The following is a 22,184-nucleotide window of genomic DNA, read 5'->3' as shown; positions in this document are numbered from 1 at the left end:
ATGCATGAAATACAGATTTAATCCACTTGAATGTATTTCTATTCTCATGAATATACAACTCAAACTCTACTCATGTTATTCCATTGCTTTTATCATTTCTCAATGAGTAATAACAACTATAAACCTGCTATTGGTGATCAAACAACAATAAGTAATCAAACATACATAAGTAGACAAGTTATTACAAGATACAACAAGTATAAATCACATTCAATTCATATCACTTGGCCATAAGTTTCATCTACTCCCCAGATATAGAAAATTAGCTACTCATTGATGATATAATAATCAAACTCATAACTTCATTAATGGAAATCACCTCAGTTTACAAGTACAAAAAAAGATAAAGAAAAGCTTAGCCAAGCAATGGTGAAGCCCTCCAAGAATCTGCTGTGTCTTGCACTAGATGATTACAAGATGGAACCTCCAAGTGTTCCTGCAAAATTTTACTAGTTAGAGAGAGTTTGCTATCAGAAAATCTGGCTACGTATGATGTTCTAACCTCTCTTGTTTCTTTGCATAAAAACTGCTTAAAAGCTTTTTTTCCACTGGTCAAATTGTCACCTCTTGATTCCCAAATCTCATATTTGTTAAGATAGTCAATAACAAAGGTTTTTGACTTGACAATAAGCCATATTGTCTGCCCTTTTGTCTTCTGAAGCATGTGCACCGAATTCCCTTGCAACTTATAGCTAGAAAGTAGTTTGAACACAAGAGAAATGGCTGAGCAAATTGCAGAATTTCAGCTACAAAACGCGTCTATACAAAACGCGGCTCCAAGCCGCGTTTTGTCAACTCGCGTTTTCAACTCTATGTTTTTAGCGTCGCTTCTGCTGCGATTTTCTCCATGATGAAGGTCGAACTTTTGTGTAAAACATCAAAGTTGTAACCCTTTAAATTAGCTTTACAATGCTTCAAGAATCATCCAATTTGGAGTTTTGTAGACCGAGATATGATAGAAATACTATCACTTGGTCAAACCCCTGTTTCATTCTCGTCCATAGAATATAACTTCTGTATTTTGACTTTTTGTCCATGAAAACAATAGAATTGGATTTCGATGTCTTCATACCAAATCTAGATCTTTCTCTTAGTTTCAAAATGGTATAAAGATAACCTCAATCCAATACGTGTAACTCCATATATAGTTGAAATACCGAAGAGTGTCAAAATTGTCTTGAACTGCATTTCTTCACTTAAACGTTTTTCACTTCATTTCTTTTTCTTTACCACTTGAATTCATCACCAATTATCTACTTTTCACCTCACTTGACATCCTTTGGTGATTGAATCATTAATCCTGCATGAAAAAGAAGTTTTTACCATTAAAATAAAAAGAAATGCAATATTAGCCACTTTTTACCAAAAATGTATATTTTTACCCAAAATCTAGTTATTTTAGTTATAAAACTAAATAATGAAACCAGAATTAACTACTAAAATGCACTTAAAAAAACGTAAAATAAACCCTTATCAAATACCCCCACACTTGAACCATTGCTTGTCCTCAAGCAATTTAGAATCACAAATAAACAGTGATTCAAAATATTTGAAAAATAACTATATGTGCTCAAGTCAACTTAATTTCCTCAAAATGGGGTAAATAACCATTATGTGATTTCTTTTTAATTCTCAAGTACTTATAATATCAAATAAAAAAGAGCTAAATATACCATAATTATGCTAATTCAACTCAATTTCTCATTTTTATCCAATTTCACAAGCAAGCAACTTATATAATCAATAAGGATGCTAACTAATCTCATGATCAAGTTCTTATTTTTCTTAAAGAGGGATTTATTCTCTCTTCTTTTATATATATATATATATATATATATATATATATATATATATTAGAGCTAAATACTACTTAAGTTGTGAAAAATGCCTAACGCGAAGATCGACATTTTTAGATAAAGATTGCCGGTTACTCAACATTTCACATATTCAAGTTGCTTTTCATACTCTTAATTCAAGTATCGTTTTACGCGAAAGTTGACATTTGTAGATGAAGACTCTCGGTTACTAAGTACAAGAACCATTGGAGTAGAATAACTCTTATTCTTCTTTTTTTTTCCTCTTTATATATATATATATATATATATATATATATAGAAAAAATAAAATTCCATCTAAAGAATACTCATGAGAAGAGAATAACACTTATTGACCATATTAATTCCTTAACTTATAAAATCAAATAAAAGGAAGAAATTTCATTAAATATGCAAAATGTAGGCATAATTTTCTCCACTTTACTAGATATACTTTCCTACAAATGTAAAAATTATAACCGCATAATAGTTATTTCCAAATTAACTGAGAAAAAGAAGTTTCAAAACCACATATATTTATTTAAAAAGGATAATTGACAAAATTTTATTTATTTATTATGATTATTATATATATAAGTATAAGGTTTTGAAAAAATTTTGACAGAGTTTCCCCTTAAAAGTGGACTAAACTCCCTGCTAGCAAACCATAAGAAACAAAATTGAAGCACAAGAAATATTTTCAATAACATAACCAACCTTAAACACAACTAAAACCACAAGTACCACACATATTTCTCCCCCACACTTAAAATACACATTGTCCTCAATGTGTAGGGAAAGAAAGAAACAAAAGAAGAAAAGAAAATAAAGAAGTACTTCCCAAGCCAATGGCTGAGATCCTTATCAGTCACTAATCACGAACCACTGGCAAAATACAAGTACCTACCAAATAGAAAATAGAAAAATAAAATGAAGTTAAACAGCCAATGTTCCACGAGTTAAAACAACAAGCAAGCAAATTCGGAAACAAAAGATAGCATCTGCAGTGTGCCAAGTCAGTCATCCCCCTCGGCATCATCATCATCCTCTGTATCACGAGTGAGCGATGGATGAATGCCCAAATGATCTTCAATTCGGCTTAGACGATTCCTAATGTCAGCAAACTGGTATGCAAAGTCATCCATATGGTCAAAAAGTCGCTGCCAATTAGTCTGTGGCGGAGGAGGTGGTGGTGCTACAGTAGAAGGTCCAATTTCATCGCGACCATGTCTAGCCTTCTGTCTCCGCTCTTGAATAGGTTGTGGAATATCTCCCATGCTAATACCAAGCCGATGGAGAGTGGTGATAGACAATTCAACTCTTGATGGAACATTCTCCCGCCTCATGCCTTCCAACCGAACCTCAAAATGTGGGAAAATCAAAGTCAGTAGACGAGGAAATTATAATTTGAAAGAAGTTGTTTTATGCCTCGCCATAGACCGAATATGGCTAATGATGATGTTAGGCAGTGAAATTCGAGCATACAGAGAAGTCCGATTGTGGAACATGTAATCAAGGAAGTAGATATCGCTCTTGCGAACCTCCGTGTGCCCCGTCTTCTTAGGAATGACATTGTGAGCCATCATATAAATGATAAGACGATGATGAGGTTTAAAGACATTCGCCAATATGGTCTCCTTCCTGATAGAGCGAAAAGGTTGGTACTCGAGACCGAACTTAGCCATGGCCAATGAGGGATCCCACTTCCTATTTGGGGGAACAAACTCCTTCTTCAAATCTACTGGAGGTCCTTCATCCATACACCCCAAAATAGCAGCCAAGTCTTGACGTGTCAAGACAATTCGTCTCCCATGCACCCACGACTCAACCATTTTACCATTGTGGCGCACCTTACTTTCAATGTTGGTCTAAAACTCTTGCACCAAGTCGGGGTAGTAATGGTCTGGTAGGGTGAGAATCGGAGCCCACCCAAACTGAGCAAAAGCCTCTGAGATGTAATACATCGTCTCAACCGGTGAACTCACGTGCATCTCAAACAAGAACTCCAAATTAGCATGCTCCTCATGCCACTCTTGATTCCTGCGATTATTGAATCTAGCACTGTCAAACACAGTGCTTGCTGCTCCACGGGAGGTGCCCTCACCTGGCTGTCGGGTAATCAGTGGAGGAGAAGATGAATTCTCCTCCTCAGACACTTCTATTTCCTTATTAGCCTTCCTCTCATCACTGCTAGAGGAGGAATATATCACTTTTCTTCCCCTGGTCATAGTACCTAAAAGAAAAAATTGCAAGTAACCACATGTACTGTGACACAATTCACAATTTGGCAAAAAGTATCCTGAATTGATCCAAATAATCTCAAATTCGTTCCTTCAAGTTATAACTCGTCCAATAACTTATTTATAGGACCAAACAAGAAGAGCTATAATTTATGCCAAAAATTGTCCAAAATCACCAACTGAAACAAAATATGTAATAATTATAACTCAATCAATGAAAATAGCAGCAATCATGATTATAACTATCTAGAATTAACAATAATAATGCGCATTTAGCTAAAATCATGGTTAGGAAAAAATTAAACTAATTAACTCACAAAATCAACCAAATTGCTCACTAAACACAATGCACATGTTAAAACATCATCAACTAGCCATTCTTAATCATAATCATTAATCACTAATGGCTTAAAAACACCTTAATCCAACTTTCTAATTTTAGCCCAAATATAGTAGTTTTAAAAAATTAAAACTATTGATCATCAAATTGCTATATTTGAACATGTAATCTTGCATAAATAACCTTAATAAGCATCAATGAGGTCAAAAACATCACATTTATCATCAAAAATTCGAGATTAAAAGATGTTAGAAAGCTCAGGAAATTGAAAAAAATGAACTTCTAAAATACAAATATTTGATGAAGAAACTTACCTCAATCACGTAGAAGGATGTTTGGTGATGCTAAAAATGTGAAAATCCCTATGAAACAACCTCCAATTGACCTCCTATTGAAGAAATTAGAGTTTAAGAACCCTAACCTTCAATCCCTCAAAAACCTAATTTTAGGCGTTTTTCGTGGATTTTAATCGGTTAAAAAGGTTGTATGATACTCAAAAGTTGTTGGGTTGATGTTTTCTAGCAAGATTATGGAACAAAATTGAAGATTTGTGAGTTGGGTAGAAGAGAAGAGAGAAAAAGCGCTTGAAAGTGCAAGAGAAGAAGGAAATTGAACTGGAAATCGCGTTTTTGGAAGCTTTATTCGAACACAGAAAATGCGACTCAAAATGCGCCTTTAACTCGTGTTTTTGAAGTCACGTTTCTTCACAAATGTTGCAGCAATGAAAACGCGACTATGTTTGAAAACGCAATTTGGAGTTGCATTTTGTAAGTCGCGTTTTTGGAATCTGGACAGTCTTGAAAACACGACTTCCTTCAAAACGAGTCACATTTTGAAGGCACGTTTTCTTTGCTGCTGGTGCAGAATTGAAAATGCTTTTCGATGAAAACATGACTCTGAAGCGCATTTTCATGCTAGGCGTGTTTTCTTCTGCAATTTTTTTTTTTACAGAAACGAACTTTTGAAAATTACAGATGGTACCCCAATCACTCAAAATGCATCAAAGATCATTTGTTTGCCAAATTTATCAATGTGTGCACATGTAAAACGATAAAAACATGTATTTTAACCCTTTTTAACGGATCAAATACACCTTTAATGCAAATCAAGGGGTTGAGTTGCTCGATCAAAGTTCGTTTTTTTCACATCAAATGGTCATCTTTGCTTCTATTTGCCAACCCTATAACACAAAAATAATAAATTAACTAAAATACTTGTTTTAAACACAAAATCACACCAAATTAACACATATAACATAACTTTGGGTTGCCTCCCAATTAGTACTTTTGTTTATAGTCGTTGGCTCGACTCACAAGATTTGGATCTTTTGAGAATATTAGGGAGCGATTTTCTCCCCACGGGTCGAAACTCCCAAGCCAATCAACCATGTGGAGAGCCATGCGTTGATCTCCATAGTCCAATTTCCTCAAATGCCAAGGAGGAGTATTAGACTTGTCATATAAAGGCTCGACTTCACCTTGGAGTGGAATTTGCTTGTCTTTTTCGAGTTGGCTCAACTTTTCTCCACTTTCTTCATGGAATGACGAATTTATTAAGCCAACTTCCATCCTTATCTTCTTCTCCGTTGCTCCTACACCATGAGAGTTAGTACTAAGGACATTTATAAATTTAACTTCATCGTTCCTTTCTTGGTTAACCTTTTCATCACATGGCATATTAGAAACAAGAGTAGTCGGCTCTATATTCCCTTCTTTATTATCCAAATTGAATTCCAATTCCTCACCATTAACCCATAATATAAGTTTACTTTTTCCACATCAATTATTGTTCGTGCGGTGGCTAAAAATGGTCATCCTAGAATAATTGGCATTCTCACATCTTCGTCAATATCTAAGACAACAAAATCCACAGGTATTGTAGATTGTCTTACCTTTATGAGAATATTTTCCAAAATACTCATTGGATGTGTGATTGATCGATCCGCCAATTGCAATGTGATATTGGCAGTTTTGAGCTCTTGAAGTCCCAACCTCCGTGCAACCGATAGTGGCAAGAGTGACACACTCGCACTTAAATTAGAAAAATGCAATTGACCAATTGTGCAAGGAATAGAAAAGCTTTCCGGATCTTTCAATTTAGGAGGGAGTTTGCTTTTAATCAATGCATTACACTCTTCCGTTAATGCTATCATCTCATTATCTACAATTTTCCTCTTCCTTGACATGATGTCTTTCAAGAAACGTGCATAAGAGGGATTTTGTGTTATAACATTAATGAAAGGAATGTTAATGTGCAATTGTTTAAACATTTTGAAGAACTTTTCAAACTTCCGATCCTGTCCATCTTTCTTTAACCTGTGAGGAAGGAATCACATTAGAATTTAACTGAAAATTTAATTTGGGATGAAGTGCATCAATATCAATGACAACATGATCATTTTGGCTTTCTTTCTCCCCTTCGATTGCTTGCTCCTTGTCTTTTTCACCACCTGAATTTTCAAAATTAGGTCCCTTAACCGTTTTATCGCTTCTAAGAGTGATTGCATTGACATGCTCTCTCGGATTCACTTCGATTTTACTCGGCAATTCACCAGGGTTTCTGTTGTTGATTACATTGGCAATTTGACCAACTTGAACCTCCAAGTTTCTGTACATCCCAGCCAATTGGTCCAACCGCCTCTCAACTCGCTCGAATCTATCCGAAGTCACCTTAGCAAGTTTTTTCACCGTGATCTCCCAACTTGGTTTAGTTTCAGCTTGTGGTTGCCTCGATTGAAATCCCGGCGGATTGGTTGGCCTTTGTTGATTGCCTTGATCTTTCCATCCAAATTTTGGATGATTTCTCCACCCCAAATTATAGGTATTGGAGTATGGATTATTTTGGGGTGGACGGTTGTAATTGTTGAGATATTGAACCTGTTCGCTGCTAGAACACATAGAATCATCATGGTCTCCTCCACAGTTAGTACAACACGCCACAACTACTCCTTGGTTAGAACTAGAACCAACTTGCCTGTTAAGTATCTTAACCACATTAACCATCTTTGCACTTAACATATTCAAGGTATCTACTTCAAGCATACCTGCGGTTCTCCTTGTATTACCTCGCTCGTTAGCCCATTGGTAATTATTAGCAGTAATTTCTTCAATCAATTGTTGAGTTTCCTCAGCTAACTTTCCCATCAACGCTCCTCCCGCTGTCGCGTCTACATGCGTCTTTGTCGGATAAGTGAGATCATTATAAAATGTTTGGACTATTAGCCAATCAGGGAGACCATGATGAGGACATCTTCGTTGTAATTTTCGATAGCGCTCCCAAGTTTCGTACAATGTCTCTCCTTCCTGTTGAGAGAAACTAGTTATATCCATTCTAAATTTAGCAGTTTTTCTAGGTGGAAAGAATTGATTAAGAAAAACCTTAACTAATTCAGCCCAAGTAGTAAAAGTGTTCGGAGGATGAAATTGTAACCAAACCTAGGCCTTGTTCCTTAGTGAAAATGGAAACAGTCGAAGCTTAATTGCATCATTACTAACACCATTAAGTTTTATTGTATCACAAATTTCAAGAAATGTTGACAAATGAGAATTTGGATCTTCAATAGCATTACCTCCATATTGAGATTGTTGAACCATTTGAATAAGTGATGGTTTAATCTCAAAATTGTTAGCATTTACTGTTGGTCTTGCTATGCTTGTTTGAGATCCTTGTGTCCCTGGTAGAGCAAAATCTCATAGAGCTCGCCTATTTGCTTCGTTTTCTGCCATCTCTTTTCCCCAGATATCACTTGGCCATAAGTTTCATCTACTCCCCAGATATAGAAAATTAGCTACTCATTGATGATATAATAATCAAATTCATAACTTCATTAATGGAAAACATCTCAGTTTACAAGTACAAAAAAAGATAAAGAAAAGCTTAGCTAAGTAATGGTGAAACCCTCCAAGAATCTGCTGTGTCTTGTACTAGATGATTACAAGATGAAGCCTCTACGTGTTCCTGCAAAATTTTACTAGCTAGAGAAAGTTTGCTATCAGAAAATCTGGCTACGTATGATGTTCTGACCTCTCTTGTTTCTCTGCATAAAAACTGCTCAAAAGCTCCTTTTCCACTGGTCAAATTTCCACCTCTTGATTTCCAAATCTCAGATTTGTTAAGATAGTCAATAACAAAGGTTTTTGACTTGACAATAAGCCATATTGTCTGCCCTTTTGTTTTCTGAAGCATGTGCACCGAATTTCCTTGCAACTTATAGTTGGAAAGTAATCTGAATACAAGAGAAATGACTGAACAAATTGCAGAATTTCAACTTCAAAACGCGCTTACACAAAACGCGGCTTGGAGTCGCGTTTTGTCAACTCGCGTTTTCAACTCTGTGTTTTCGGCTTCGCTTCTATTGCGATTTTCTCCATGATGGAGGCCGAACTAGCTTTTGTGCAAAACACAAAAGTTGTAGCCCTTTGAATTAGCACAATACTTTAAGAATCATCCAAATCGGAGTTTTGTAGACTGAGATATGATTGAAATACTATCACCTGGTCAAACCCTTGTTTCATTCTCCTCCACAGAATACAATTTATGTATTTTGACTTTTTGTCCATGAAAACAACAGAATTAGATTTCGATGTACCAAATTTAGATCTTTCTCTTAGTTTCAAAATGGTATAAAGATAACCTCAATCCGATATGTGTAGCTCTAGATATAGTCAAAATACCGAAGAGTGTCAAAACTGTCTTGAACTGCATTTCTTTACTTAAACGTTTTTCACTTTATTTCTTTTTATTTACCACTTGAATTCATCACCAATTATCTACTTTTCACCTCACTTGACATCCTTTGGTGATTGAATCATTAATTCTGCATGAAAATGAAGTTTTTACCATTAAAATCAAAAGAAATGCAATATTAGCCACTTTTACAAAAAAATGTATATTTTTACCCAAAACCTAGTTATTTTAGTTATAAAACTAAATAATGAAACCAGAATTAACTACTAAAATACACTTAAAAATACGTAAAATAAACTCTTATCAACAACTGACAAGAACCTAATTTGCATGGCTTTGTAAATAAACAATTTATGAACATGGCACTGGCATAGCAAATGACGTTATAAACCATAATCTCAAAAGGCAAGAGTTGGAAAACAACATGTCAAGTAATTAAGGAATGCCAACTGCCTATATTCTCGTTGTCAAAACATATTACTCATTGCATAATTACGTTTTTGGACTACATTCAAGCTAATCAAAGACGAATCAACCGGCAAGGTGTGTTTTGGGGATAAAGAAATGAAGAAATTTAAGGGAATTAAACAAATATATATATATGGTTTTGGTATGGGCTTCATGATAATTAAAAGAATTGCATGGTCTTAATGTAGCATTTGATTGAAGTTAAAAATTTCGATATATTCCTTTTAGTCCTTGGGAAATTTTGAAGATTTTCATTGAAAGTCTTTCTTTCACTCCCAAAATTTTGTCGAATGGCTATTGTCCCCCTCTACCTAGCTTTTGATTTACATAAAAACTTAACATTTACACATCTTGCAATATTTTTGACCTTGCGATATGGTAAATTGATTTATAAAATTCAACTAGCTAGTTATTAACTGCTTTAGTTTTACATATTGAATTGGCAAAAATAATTTATTAAGTCAAGAAAATTTTCATTAAATCCAAACTGCACATAGCATACAATTAATTATTGCATTGTAATGCATTTTTTAGCTTTCAAATTTAATATTTAAGTACTTTGTTCTACATAAATATGATTTTTTGTATATGTAAAATCTAAACTAATAAAAGTGTATATTTATAAAAATTCCTTCCATAAACATATGAAACTAAGATTTACACCTAATTAGCAATGTTAATTGTGTACTTCCAATTTGCACTGAGAATGTGATTGCTTTTCAAAATTTGATGCCATGGAATAATCAAGTTATAAAATTTTCCCTCAGGATTTTAAGAACGAGAAAGTAGAGAAATAATTACTTATCTTAATAAGTACTTCACTGCATATTTTGATGTCATAATGAATATATAACTTACTTATTATATTTCAGACACTTAAGTTTACTATTGTTTTGTTAAAATAATCTATAAACAAAGAATAAAAATTTGACCAAAAATTTTTTGCTTTGAGATGCAATTAGACACATGGCATGAAGAAAAAACAAAATCAAACCATAATTATGAAATTACACGCTTAAATTGACAATTTTCTATGCATATAAGTGCATCCCCTAATAAAGAAATCTTGGTTCTGTCAGTGTTCACTTCAAGTATTCAAGGTTCTACAAATCAAATATCATGTATCAAAGGTTTTACCATATCTTGTCAATTTAACTATCCTTAAGCTTCACTAAGGGAAAATTTGCAGAACAATTACGTACCATTCATTTGTCAAAGAGAAAAGTAGCGATATACAATTCTCAAGAATTATAAAATTTCGACTTCAGAAATCTGGGCAGAGGGGCGAAAAAATCTATACTAGTTTGTCGGCTCTTTAGTGTTTTGTGGATAAGGGCATCAAGCCATTCCAGGATTGATACTACTATAATTATCTCTTCATACAAGAGGGCATGAGAATTCGATCTTATTGGTTTACTGGTTCTCGCTCTAATCAGAAATCTATGCTGACAGACCTTATCCTGTTGCCCATATTGATTGTCAGAATAAAATTATAAGCCAAAAAGTGGGCAATAAGCCAAAAGAGTTTCCCAATTAAGAAATCCAAATAAAATGGTTCACGGAAGTGTGGAATTGCGGTGTGGGTACCTCTCTTAGTAGTTGGATTGTGCTTATCTTTTTCTGTTCGAATTGACCAATTTGGTGACTTTGCTATTGCCTATCGATGTCAGTATTGCTCCTATTAAATATACATGCATCTGCATTTAACCTTAAGCTGTAGCATTGTAATATTAAGTACCTATCTATCTAATGGCCGTCACAGAGCACCCGTTAATATATATTTCAGGTATCATATTTTTAGAGATGTCAAATTAATTAGAAAAAGTAAATAAATATAAGAGAGAGCAGGTAAGATTAAGTAGGGAAAGTACATAAATGCAAGAATGAATAATAATTATTAATATGCGTGTATAAATATGATAGGTTAATTGAATATTATATGGGTGCTCTATGGACGGCACCCGTTAGAAAAACCCATTAAATATTTGAATTTATCTAATAGGTGATAATTGGACACTCATTAAGATATATTTCAGGTGCTATATTTTTGAAAATATAAAATTAATTAGAGAAAGTAAATAAATATACAAGAGAGGATAGGTAAAATTAAATAGAGAAAGTATATAAATGCAAGAAAAGTCGATAATTGTTAGTATACATATATACATGATAGATTAGGTGAATTTTATATGTGTTAACAACTGCTCAATCATTAGAAAAATCCTAAATAATTTGTACAAATTTAATTAGTCGAACACTTTTATACTAACACGGATTTTTCTATTCTCCGTCCATGAGATCCAAGATTGGAAAACCTAAAAATGGAGAAAAAAAGAACAATATGAAAACCTTAAAATTATTATCGACCACTTGAATTGTCAGAAAATATTTCCGTTTTTTCCCCACAAAAGTGTGATTTGGTGTCTAAAATCTCTCCCTCCCTCTCTCTCTCTCTCTCTCTCTCTCTCTCTCTCTCTATATATATATATATATATATAGTAACTTGAGACACAAAACGATGATCCCACAAATATGAATAGACATGCCTAAGAAAAGGCCAAACTAGATAGATGTAAGCACTAATTTTGGGGCGTTGTTGGAAATAATTCAACAATAATTAACCTTCTAAATGAAGTAACAAGCTTTAGATTATTAGATTCATCAGGCTTGTATTGTCTGACTAATGATTGAGATGTTGTACCTAAGTAACTGAAGTTTCTTGATTGACACCAAGAGCTTTAAATCGATCAATTAACGCCGTGATTTCTCTTGTTCTTTCGTATCTGAAAGTGTATACATACAACATTATTGGGGAATCAAGATACATATATATGAACCAGACAAGACTAAGTTGTGTGTTTTAGATTGATTTGAAAAGTTATATATCATTAAGAAAGCGAACCATGGCTTGCAAGACAATGGACACAAGTATAGCTCTGCAAATTTCGACTATCTAACTCGAACTCTCAAATCCTCTCCTTAATCCCTTTGTCCGTGTCTTTACAAGTCTTTTAACTCTTGAGATGTTCCATAAAACCAAAAAGTCTAAAAGGTTTGCATGCCGAAAAGGCACTCTCACTGTCTAGCAGAGCTTTGTGCTGGCCGTAAAGTCGCCAAATGTGCCGCCGCACTGGTTAAATAAATGCACCTGCGTGCTGCCCATACTTGTGCATAAAAATGGTGGGTTTTTGCTACATTTAGAGGCAGCACCTCGGCTTCCCCGTGCTGGTATCTCTAGCCTAGCCTGTGGCTCCCCCGCATCTCCTGGATTTGGAGCTTCTCCGGTTTGAATTTTATCCAGTTGTGTAATTCATATAACATTCACTGTAAACGGATACAATTTTGATGAAGCGTAAACTTACGACTAAGTTAGTATAAAACTCATGATTATACTAAAAATATATTGGTTTATGCCAAACTTTCATCAATTTACATGACCGAACAAGACGGAAGTTTAGTTTCTCCTACACTAGAAAATTAGGTATACTATGTACTCCCTCTTTTTCATTATTAATGTTATATATGTTCGCTTTTTGGATGTTTCATAATAAGGGTCATTCTCTAAAAGTCAATATAACATTTTATTAGTTTTTCCACTTTGCCATTTGAAAAAAAAAATAGCTTTTTCCACCTATATATCAATGCATTCCTTATACTTCTAAAGTTTGAATTTGAGGATCATATTGTAAAATCACCCAAATCCACTTCATCCAAATAAAATGATTATAAGTTCCCTTAAAAAGTTGAGGCCTATTTGAATGATGAGTTTTTTAGATGTTTGTATAAAGTTTTGCTATAACTTATTATAAAATTTGTAGAAAATTTTTTTGAGATGTGTAAAACTTTTTTTTTTTTGCTTTCATTTTCTTTTCTTTCCTCTCCTCTTCTTCTTCCCCTAACTTGTCGCTACTTTTCCTCCTCCTTCCCTCCTTACTACCTGCCGTCGTCACCAGCACCTTCGCTGGTGATTGGCAATGGCACTAGTAGTCCTTAGAGAGAGAGAGAGAGATGGCTGCCGGCATCAACACCGAAGTTGCTGGTCAGTGATGGAGGTATTGGCCAGCAATAGTGGACTGAGGTGGGACAGGAAGAAGAAAGGAAAGAAAAAAAAAAAAAACTTGAGTATTTTGAATTGTATATGTTAAAAATTTTGGGAATTTTTTTAGGGTGCCCTTAGCTCAAATAAGAAAAAAACTTTGTCTAAAATTAACACTTAAAAAACTCAGGTACCAAACAAGCTCTTAATTTTCTAAAAATCGACTTAAATTATTGGATGGAGAGAATAGTATATTTTGCCTAGGCTGCGTCGTATACAACATGCAAAGCTTATGTCATGCTATTGTTGTTTGAATTGTTAGTCTTTGTGAATTTTTTTTTTTTTTTGGAGATATTCCCTTCGCAAGCAATCTAAGTACTTTTTTTAAATTTTTTTCTAATTTTCTTTTTACATTACATACATTATGTTTCCAAAACTTTTATGATACATTTTGCTAAAAACCACTCTTAAAATATGCAATCCAATTAGTATCTAAACTTTGGAGCTGAAATGCTGTTACTGTATCTTTCTATAAAATAAAAAGCTATAACCAAAGAAAATGTAAAAGAAATCAAACCAATCGATTATTTGTTGATATTACATTCCTTTAGAGCCTTAGTTAATTAGTATACCTTGACTTTCACCTTTGGACATTCATATTGTTCCTCTCTCCCGGAAAGACTTCATTTTCTAGCTTAATCTGAGAATTTATTTTAATTTGTAATTGTGCCAAAATGGTTAAGTAATTAGTAATTAGTAATTTTTAAACAATTTTTAGACAAATGGTTAAGTCAATTTTTTTACACCGTGATTAGTAAGAGTATAACCACATTAACACAGAATGGTGAGACTTTTAAAGTGAGGAACTCTAATTTTCGATACTTGGACTTGGTTGTTTCAGTAACTAGGTTGAGGATCCATTCAAAATAGGAGAATTTTCGAATTTGTCAAACTATTGCCCTTAAAATTACAAAAGAAAAATGTACAAAGATACTGACATTTCAACGTTCAATTAAAGAGTTCCACGTTTGCAAGATCCACATTAATGCAAGGGGATAGACGGATGGACTTTTGATACAAGACATTTTCTTTTGGAAAAATCGTTCAAAACATCCCTCACATTTTGCAAGATGACTTTTTTCGTTCTTCATTTTTAAAAGTGTAATTTTATGTCCCTTACAAATTCACATTGATTAAATTTCGTTTCTACCTGGATTTCCGACTAGTTTTTTGTCGGAATCCATCACGTACCTTGCACTTGATCATTTTTAAGGATAAAATTGTCAAATCAAATTTTATATAATCCAATTCATAGTCCCTTACATTTTACAAAATAAATTTTTTCGTTCCTAATATTTTACAAAATGAATTGTTTCGTCCCCCATACTTCATAAAATGAATTTTTTCATTCTCACATTTTTTTAAATAGATTTTTTCATCCCTAATTGATTATGTGTACGAATAGGTTTTTTCCTTCAAATCTATGTATATATTTATTTGATTTCACTTGAACAGTACGAATAACATGTAATATATTTCTATTTGATTTTAGTTAAACAGACTAATTGTAGTTGTATATATGCTATTCAACAGATATATACAGGGGGTTAAAATTAACAATTTTGTTTTAAATCCATGTATATATCTAGATGATTTCATTATGTAAACTTATTCAATATTTGTGACCTTTCTTTTTTGATAATAATTTATTTATTGAGATGTATAATAAGACCATCCAATTAATGGGTACTAACCTGAATTCTATAGTCGTGCTAACAAATTGTAATTTAAATATGAAATTTCTACTCGCCACTTTTAAAACCAACAGTTGAATTACTTGTCTTGTGATTGTTTTAAAATTTGAAAGTGCCAATTAATTACTTCTTTTTGTCATACTTTTCCTTTGTTTTTTTGTCCAAATTTAGTTCGATATAAATACTCGATAATACTTAAGATTAAATGTTTTCTTTGTTTTCAATTTTCGAATAAAATGAAATGAATATGAGTGAAAAACTAATAATTTTTTTAAACCCATGTAGATATTTATTTGATTTCACTTGAACAGTATGAATAACATGTAATATATCTCTATTTGATTATATTACAAGCTACTCGTACTGCTCAGGTGAAATCAAATAGATATATATATGGGTTTAGAAAGAATTATTCGCGCACATGATCAATGAGGGATGAAAAAATCTAATTTGAAAAATGTGAAGAATAAAAAATTCATTGTGTGAAATATGAGGAACGAAAAAATTTATTTTATAAAATATGAGGGACTGTGAATCTAATTATGTAAAATTTGATTTAACAAATTTGCTTTTAAAAAATGATCACGTGCAAGGCATCTGGTAGATTCCGACCAAAAACTAGTCGAAAACCTAGGTAGGGACCAAATCTGATCAAGATGAATTTATAAGGGACGTAAAATTATATTTTTAAATATGAAGAATGAAAAGAGTTATTTTACAAAATGTGATAGACGTTTTGAACGATTTTCCTTTCTTTTCTATAGCACCCAAACTTCAGATTTGCATGCACATTAATCAGTAGGGTTATAAAGAAATGTGACATTCTGAAGGATGCCTAAAAGGAAGTGTTTCCACTTTCAATTACACATTTACCATGACAAATACCTTCTAACTGTACACTAAATTTGGCTTCTAAATTGATGAATTCAAATTACAATTACAAACCAATAAAACAAGCAATAATCTAGCAGTATACAATGCCTTAATTTTTCAAGTCTATCTTGTAATATGAGCAATGAAAGAATCCAACTCCATCCGAGTTACGCCACCTTCAGCCAAAGATGTCCGGACAGCTGCCCCCATCTCCGCTGACCTCTTCCTCATCTGTTGTCCTTCCTCCTCCGCCATCAACATTCTAGCGGCTTTCTCGACTTTTGAGGATGTCACAAGCTCATCTTTGTGAGCCCAGTCTTTCACCTCCAGACCAACTTTCAGTATCTTAGTTATCAGCACCGCATTTCTTGGTTGGTCCGAATGCATAGGCCATGTTGCCATGGGCACTCCCATGGTTATGCTTTCCATGCAAGAATTCCATCCACAATGGCTCATAAAACCCCCAGTTGCTGAATGCCCCAAAATCTCCAACTGGGGTGCCCAGTTTCTCACCACCAAGCCCCTGCCTTCAACCCTTCGTTCGAACCCTTTTGGCAGCTCCAGTTTTCTAGTTTCTTGAACAAAAACATCTCCTGAGTCAGCATCCCTCAGCACCCACAAGAACTTTTGGGCACTTCTTTCCAAGCCAAAGGCAAGTTCTCTGATTTGTTCGTCAGAAATCGAAGTTGTGGTACCAAAGGACACAAATATTACCGAGTTATTACTTTGGCTGTCAAGCCACTGGAGACATTTATGACGTTCATTATTTTGTTCCTTTGGCCCACTTTTTTGGTGCATAATATTCACTGGATTGAATGGTCCAAGAGCCCACTGCTTCTTATTTAGGCTTATCTCTTCCTTTGAAAGTAAGTCAAGATATGGACCTTCTATGACTTTGCATGAGTTGTAAATGCGGCCAGAATTGAATTGCACAAAGTTGTGCTGTGCTTTCACAAAATTACTGAATTCAGGAGTAAAACAGCCATCCATGGGAGGAAGGATTTTTAAGATTTCTTTATCAACAGGAAAAGGGTTTTCCATCCTTTCCCACATGAAAAAGAATATAGAAAAAGCAGAAACGCTGTGGAAGGTGTAGGACTCAGCATTTGATACAGTAACAAAATCTTGAACCACTGATCCCATGAGAGAATCATTGATAATGACGACCCTTTTAGCTCTGGCCGAAAGTGCACGGAATAGAGCGGAAATAGGCCCTCGAAGGTCAGCCGAGGCATCGAAAGAGGGTTGAAGATGAGCGGGGAATTTAAGGGAGGTATTAGGATTAGGAGGGGGGTTGGGAAAATTTGCTGTTGGGAATTCATGGAAATGAATATTGGCTTTGGAAAGAGGATTCCAGCCATGGACACGAAGCTTGGCTTGGCGGTTATGGGTGGCGGTGCTGACGTAGTGGACGGGGATGTTGTAGGAGGAGATGAGGCGGGAGAGGTGTAAAAGCTGGTTGAGATGGCCTTGCAATGGAAAAGGCACCATAACAACCACCACTTGTGGTTGTTTTAGGCCATTTAAACCGTGGTTTTGGGTGTTGTTACTACCAGCCATTTCATTACTAAGACATTTCTGTTGGGATTTTATAGAACAAAAAGCGAGGTATGGATCACACATTTTTGGACGATTCGAAATTTCTTTAGCTATGATACGCATTTAATTGATTAATTTTGAAGAATATTGATCAAGCTGGAGATCTGATATATATATATATATTTGTCTTAAGCATGACTCAATGTGATCAAGTGATTCGTGTCAACTTTATTTTATCGGCAACTGTACTTGCCTTCTGGTTACTGACCTATGGGATACTATGACCAGCTGGGCTGGGAGGCAGGGACAAAGAGAGGCATGCTACTATGCCAGTGCTTTCCTGTCAATGATTCTTAGCATCTCACTTATACTTTAAAAAAAAAAAAAAGAAGTAAAACTGAAATGACTTTTTGTTATCGAGATATAAGTGGGAAACTATTACTAATTTTTTTTTTAAAAAAAAGATTGTCACTGAGAAATAGTAGGGTTCTTACCAGATTCTTTAGTGCCAAATTGTCCATGTATTTGCTTCACCATAAAAAGAAAAATAGACAAAAGTTTAGGTATCTTGGTTTTGGATCAGTTTAGTCGCCTTTGTTCCCTTTGCTAAATGGAAAAATACTCGGTTATATTGTCTTGCGGATTAATTTGTTATAGTTGTATAACCTGCTATATTCAGCTTCATAGCATTTAATACTTCAGAACACGACCATTAATCAGAGATTCATTTCGGTGTACTGTCAAACAAAAGATGCTGACGTTGGAGTGAAAGGGGCCAAATTGGATACAAATAATTGTAATCACAAAGTCTCACAACCATTTACTTTTGTTCCTTTTTTTTTTATTTGGAGTATAGGTTTTTATTTTTCTTTATTTTACATTTTGACTGTCCCGCAAATGAAGGAAATGGTAGAAGTATAGAGATATTTCAAGAAGCAATTATAAGAAAAGTTTGCAACAACTATGTGGTTTCATTTCAACCATTATTGCTTTACCCTCTCTAAAGAATGCGCTGATCCAAGGAAAGTAACTATAAAAAACCCTTTTAAGAAAAGAGTAGATAATGTTTTGACATGGCCAGAGAAGGTAAAATATTTAGTATATATAGAATATCATAATCTAACTGATGAACATCAGCTTATTGAGTACTATAGTCTGCTGTAAAACAAGACAGACCACCTATATTCACGAGATATACATATGGGCTCTACCATTGAGGCAAATAAATCATCAACAAAATAACCTTTACTCTTGTAAAACTGTCAATAGAGGGAGGGGGCAATCGTACATAGCCAAATCTAGAGAGGGACCATGGCTTGATGGGGGGGGGCCAATGGATCATAACATCATTCCTGAGATCTTTTTTCGAGCTTAGCAATACATGTCAATTGTAACGAATTGAAGTTAACTTCGATTGCTGTATTATACGGCTGCTCCTGCAGTAGACGTGATCACTCATGTCCATTGAACTTCATAACGATAAGGACCGGAAGGTATACGGTAACTTTCGTCTGAAAATGATTACACCTATTACGCCTTGGTACTATTTAGATCGAACATGTTTTTATCGTGCTAAAAGAAAAGGGAGAATAACATGTATCAGGATGCCATCAATAAGAAGTTTTAACAGTTTTTGGTTTTCATTTTCATACCGGTGAAATACTTGACCAATCTGGATCTTGTGTAATATATTCATTTGTTGGTAAAATGCACCAACAGACATCATCATATTAAATTATCTCAATTTGGTTGCTGAACTAGTTTTCGTCTAAAATTAACTATTTAAAGTGTCTCATGTTGAGTTTGTCTTTGTATCCCACAAGGAGTTTTATAATAAAATCTTTATAATGAAATTTCCCTTTTTTTGTGATTATAAATACAGTAGACTTAAGTTAGTCTAAGTGTGCTAAATGCACCAGCCTAATAGAGGTTTAGGGGGGGGGGGGGGTTTATGCCCTGGTCTTTTTTTTTTTTTTTGTCATTTGTCACTTATTTATTCTACACTTAATCCTGCTCCTTACTCTAGCCTAATCTAGAAGGGAGGTCAAATTGGGCCTACGGGGAAACCAATGGGGACTGACTCATCATTGAATCAGAGGGGTGTACTATGCACCTGTATGAATTTGAAAAAATCAAATATTGCGGCAAATGATGGGAGGCAAGGTTTGAACCCTGACCTCCCATCCTATCAAGACTTAAATCTTTGGTGGTGGCTCATGCTCTGGTCTAAGAGAGGTTCTTGTTAGACATCAAACCAAAAGAGTAAGTTAGTGGACCTTTGATCTGTTAAGCATTTTATATTGTTTAGATTCTTTTGTATTTTCAAGTTTAGGTGCCTTTAAGTTTTGGAATTATTTCATAGGATTTTGTAGTTCTCTTTCGTACTCTCCTTTTGTTATAGTAAATCTACTATTCCTTTGTTTGCTACTTCTTCGTCCGTGGACATAGATTAATTTGATTGAACCATATAAATTTATGTGTCTTTCTGTTTATTTTTATTTGTTTGTTGTTATCTTTATTGGGTTGCCAAAAACCCTATTATTTTCGTTGATTAATTTCTTTGGACCAAACCTAACACATCACTTAGACGTCCCATCAAAATTTTCTTAACCACCGCTATCAATGGAGCGTCTTGCATCCAAATTAACTTTGTGATTCAGAGTCATGATTTTCGTATGTTAGCTTATTCATATATCAATATATCTATAGAAATGAGCTATACATATTGACGAGAAATTGGTTTACTGGGTAAACAAATGAACAAAAATTCTTTGGCATCGATAATTAATGTAGATTTGGGACCTCAAGATATGGGTAGAAGTCATGACACTTGTGATAGCTGGACCATCAATTTGAGATGAAAAACAATTCATTAACCAAAATGAGATGCACTTACCCTATTTTTAATACTTTTTCCTTCTTATACAACAACGATGTTGCATCTTGGGTGTACTTATTCAGCACTATCTATGGTTGAAGACCCCAAGTAAGAATAAAGTCAAAAGAATTCATACTTTAATGCTCTCAAAACTGAAAAAAAGAGAAAAAAATTAACTTCAAGGCTGTCAATCGGGATGGCCCGATTTGTCTGAAAATTTTAAGACTGAGCCCTGTATATTGCTGGAATTGGTTTAAGTTTTGGACCTAAATATAAGGTTTGATTAAATTGTGTGAGTTGAGTTTGACTTTCATTAGACTCTATCCCATTAAAACCTAATTAAATAATAATATATTACGACTATATCATGTATATAGTTTATAATTTATATATAATTTTATACATGTTATATATATATATATATAACTGGGAGTTAACTGTGAGTTTGGACTGAACTTGAACTTCTGTTGTCTTTGAGAGTGAAGTTTGGACTGAACTTGGAAAATGTTTTTTTTTTTTTTTTTAAAGCTAAGCTTGGAGTACTTGCCAAAGCCAGTTTATAAGGCTGGATTCACAGCCCTAACTAATTTATTACACATATTTTATTCAAATTCTTTCGAATCACCAGCGGAAATGCTTGCTGATCATGGACTCCACACCCTGAAAACAAGTTAGCTACGTGAGGAATAGGATCATACATGGTTGGTTAAAAAGATTAACAAGTATTTAAGTTTTGAAGTAGGCCGAGAATGCAGATTTCTTTGAAAGCAACCCTAAACTCTTACGTATTGGTCTAGTCACTCCCCAAGATGATCTTTGGCCAACCCCACCTCTGTACACAAAGAAATTATAATACTCCATCGTAGATGCTAGGAAGAATTTCTATGGTTAATGATGTAAGTTGGGATGGGCATCAACAGAAAAGGCTGAAAGCAACAAGATATATTCATTACACGTAGCTACACATCAAGATGAGATCATTGCGCATATCATCCCTTGAAAAGTTGGCACCATTTTCCTTTATTAGATTCGTCCACTCTGCTGTATCAAACAAGAACTTTCCTACTAGCTTTAGCAGCTAGTACTAAATCCAGTTCACTTCCCACGAAAATTGACTTCATCCCGTTTGGTATTTACGAAAAGGATGGCATCCGCATGGATAGGTTGTATGGTTTGGAGTTTGGACGGCTTGGAGACACTTTCGTATTCGACTTATGAATGAAGAAACAGCCACTTTTGAAGCTTTATTTGAGGACTATTTCATTTGTGAGTCACCAAGTTACCCGAGCTGATATATGCGTCACCAAGTTGCTTTCACCGGAGAATCTTCACTTTACAAAATTTAAAACGGCAAAGTTTCCATCATAATTTGTCCCAAGAGATTAAACTTAGGAAAGATGACAATCCCTTGTCAGCTTTTTAACATAAGGCTGGCGTCTGGTTTTTTGGCTTGGGCAGGCATGTTTAGTTGCGCCGAGAATTGTTGCAACCTTTTTTGGTAAAACGCAAGTGAAGCTATTGAGTGTTGCTGCGCCCATTGAAAAGGGAGAGCAAGT

General features: G+C 34.4%; 1 protein-coding gene and 1 non-coding gene across 2 annotated transcripts; one reads left to right on the top strand and one right to left on the bottom strand.

Moving 5' to 3' along the window:
• Nucleotides 1-7,625: 7,625 nt before the first annotated feature.
• Nucleotides 7,626-7,732, top strand: LOC113694425 (small nucleolar RNA R71). Its single transcript, XR_003449375.1, has one exon. It is a non-coding gene; the product is annotated as a small nucleolar RNA R71 (small nucleolar RNA).
• Nucleotides 7,733-16,231: 8,499 nt separating this feature from the next.
• Nucleotides 16,232-18,071, bottom strand: LOC113692180 (zeatin O-glucosyltransferase-like). Its single transcript, XM_027210550.2, has one exon. It carries the CDS (start codon nucleotides 17,871-17,873, stop codon nucleotides 16,335-16,337), a length of 1,539 nt encoding a protein of 512 aa, XP_027066351.1. The 5' UTR covers nucleotides 17,874-18,071; the 3' UTR covers nucleotides 16,232-16,334.
• Nucleotides 18,072-22,184: the final 4,113 nt, after the last annotated feature.

Source organism: Coffea arabica, chromosome 6c, assembly GCF_036785885.1.
Source record: "Coffea arabica cultivar ET-39 chromosome 6c, Coffea Arabica ET-39 HiFi, whole genome shotgun sequence".
NCBI classification, from domain to species: Eukaryota; Viridiplantae; Streptophyta; class Magnoliopsida; order Gentianales; family Rubiaceae; genus Coffea; species Coffea arabica.
This window is presented reverse-complemented; position numbering and strand designations above follow the sequence as displayed.

Coding starts and splice junctions, on each gene's coding strand:
- LOC113692180 (XM_027210550.2), bottom strand. CDS start 17,873: ATGCGTATCATAGCTAAAGAAATTTCGAATCGTCCAAAAATGTGTGAT.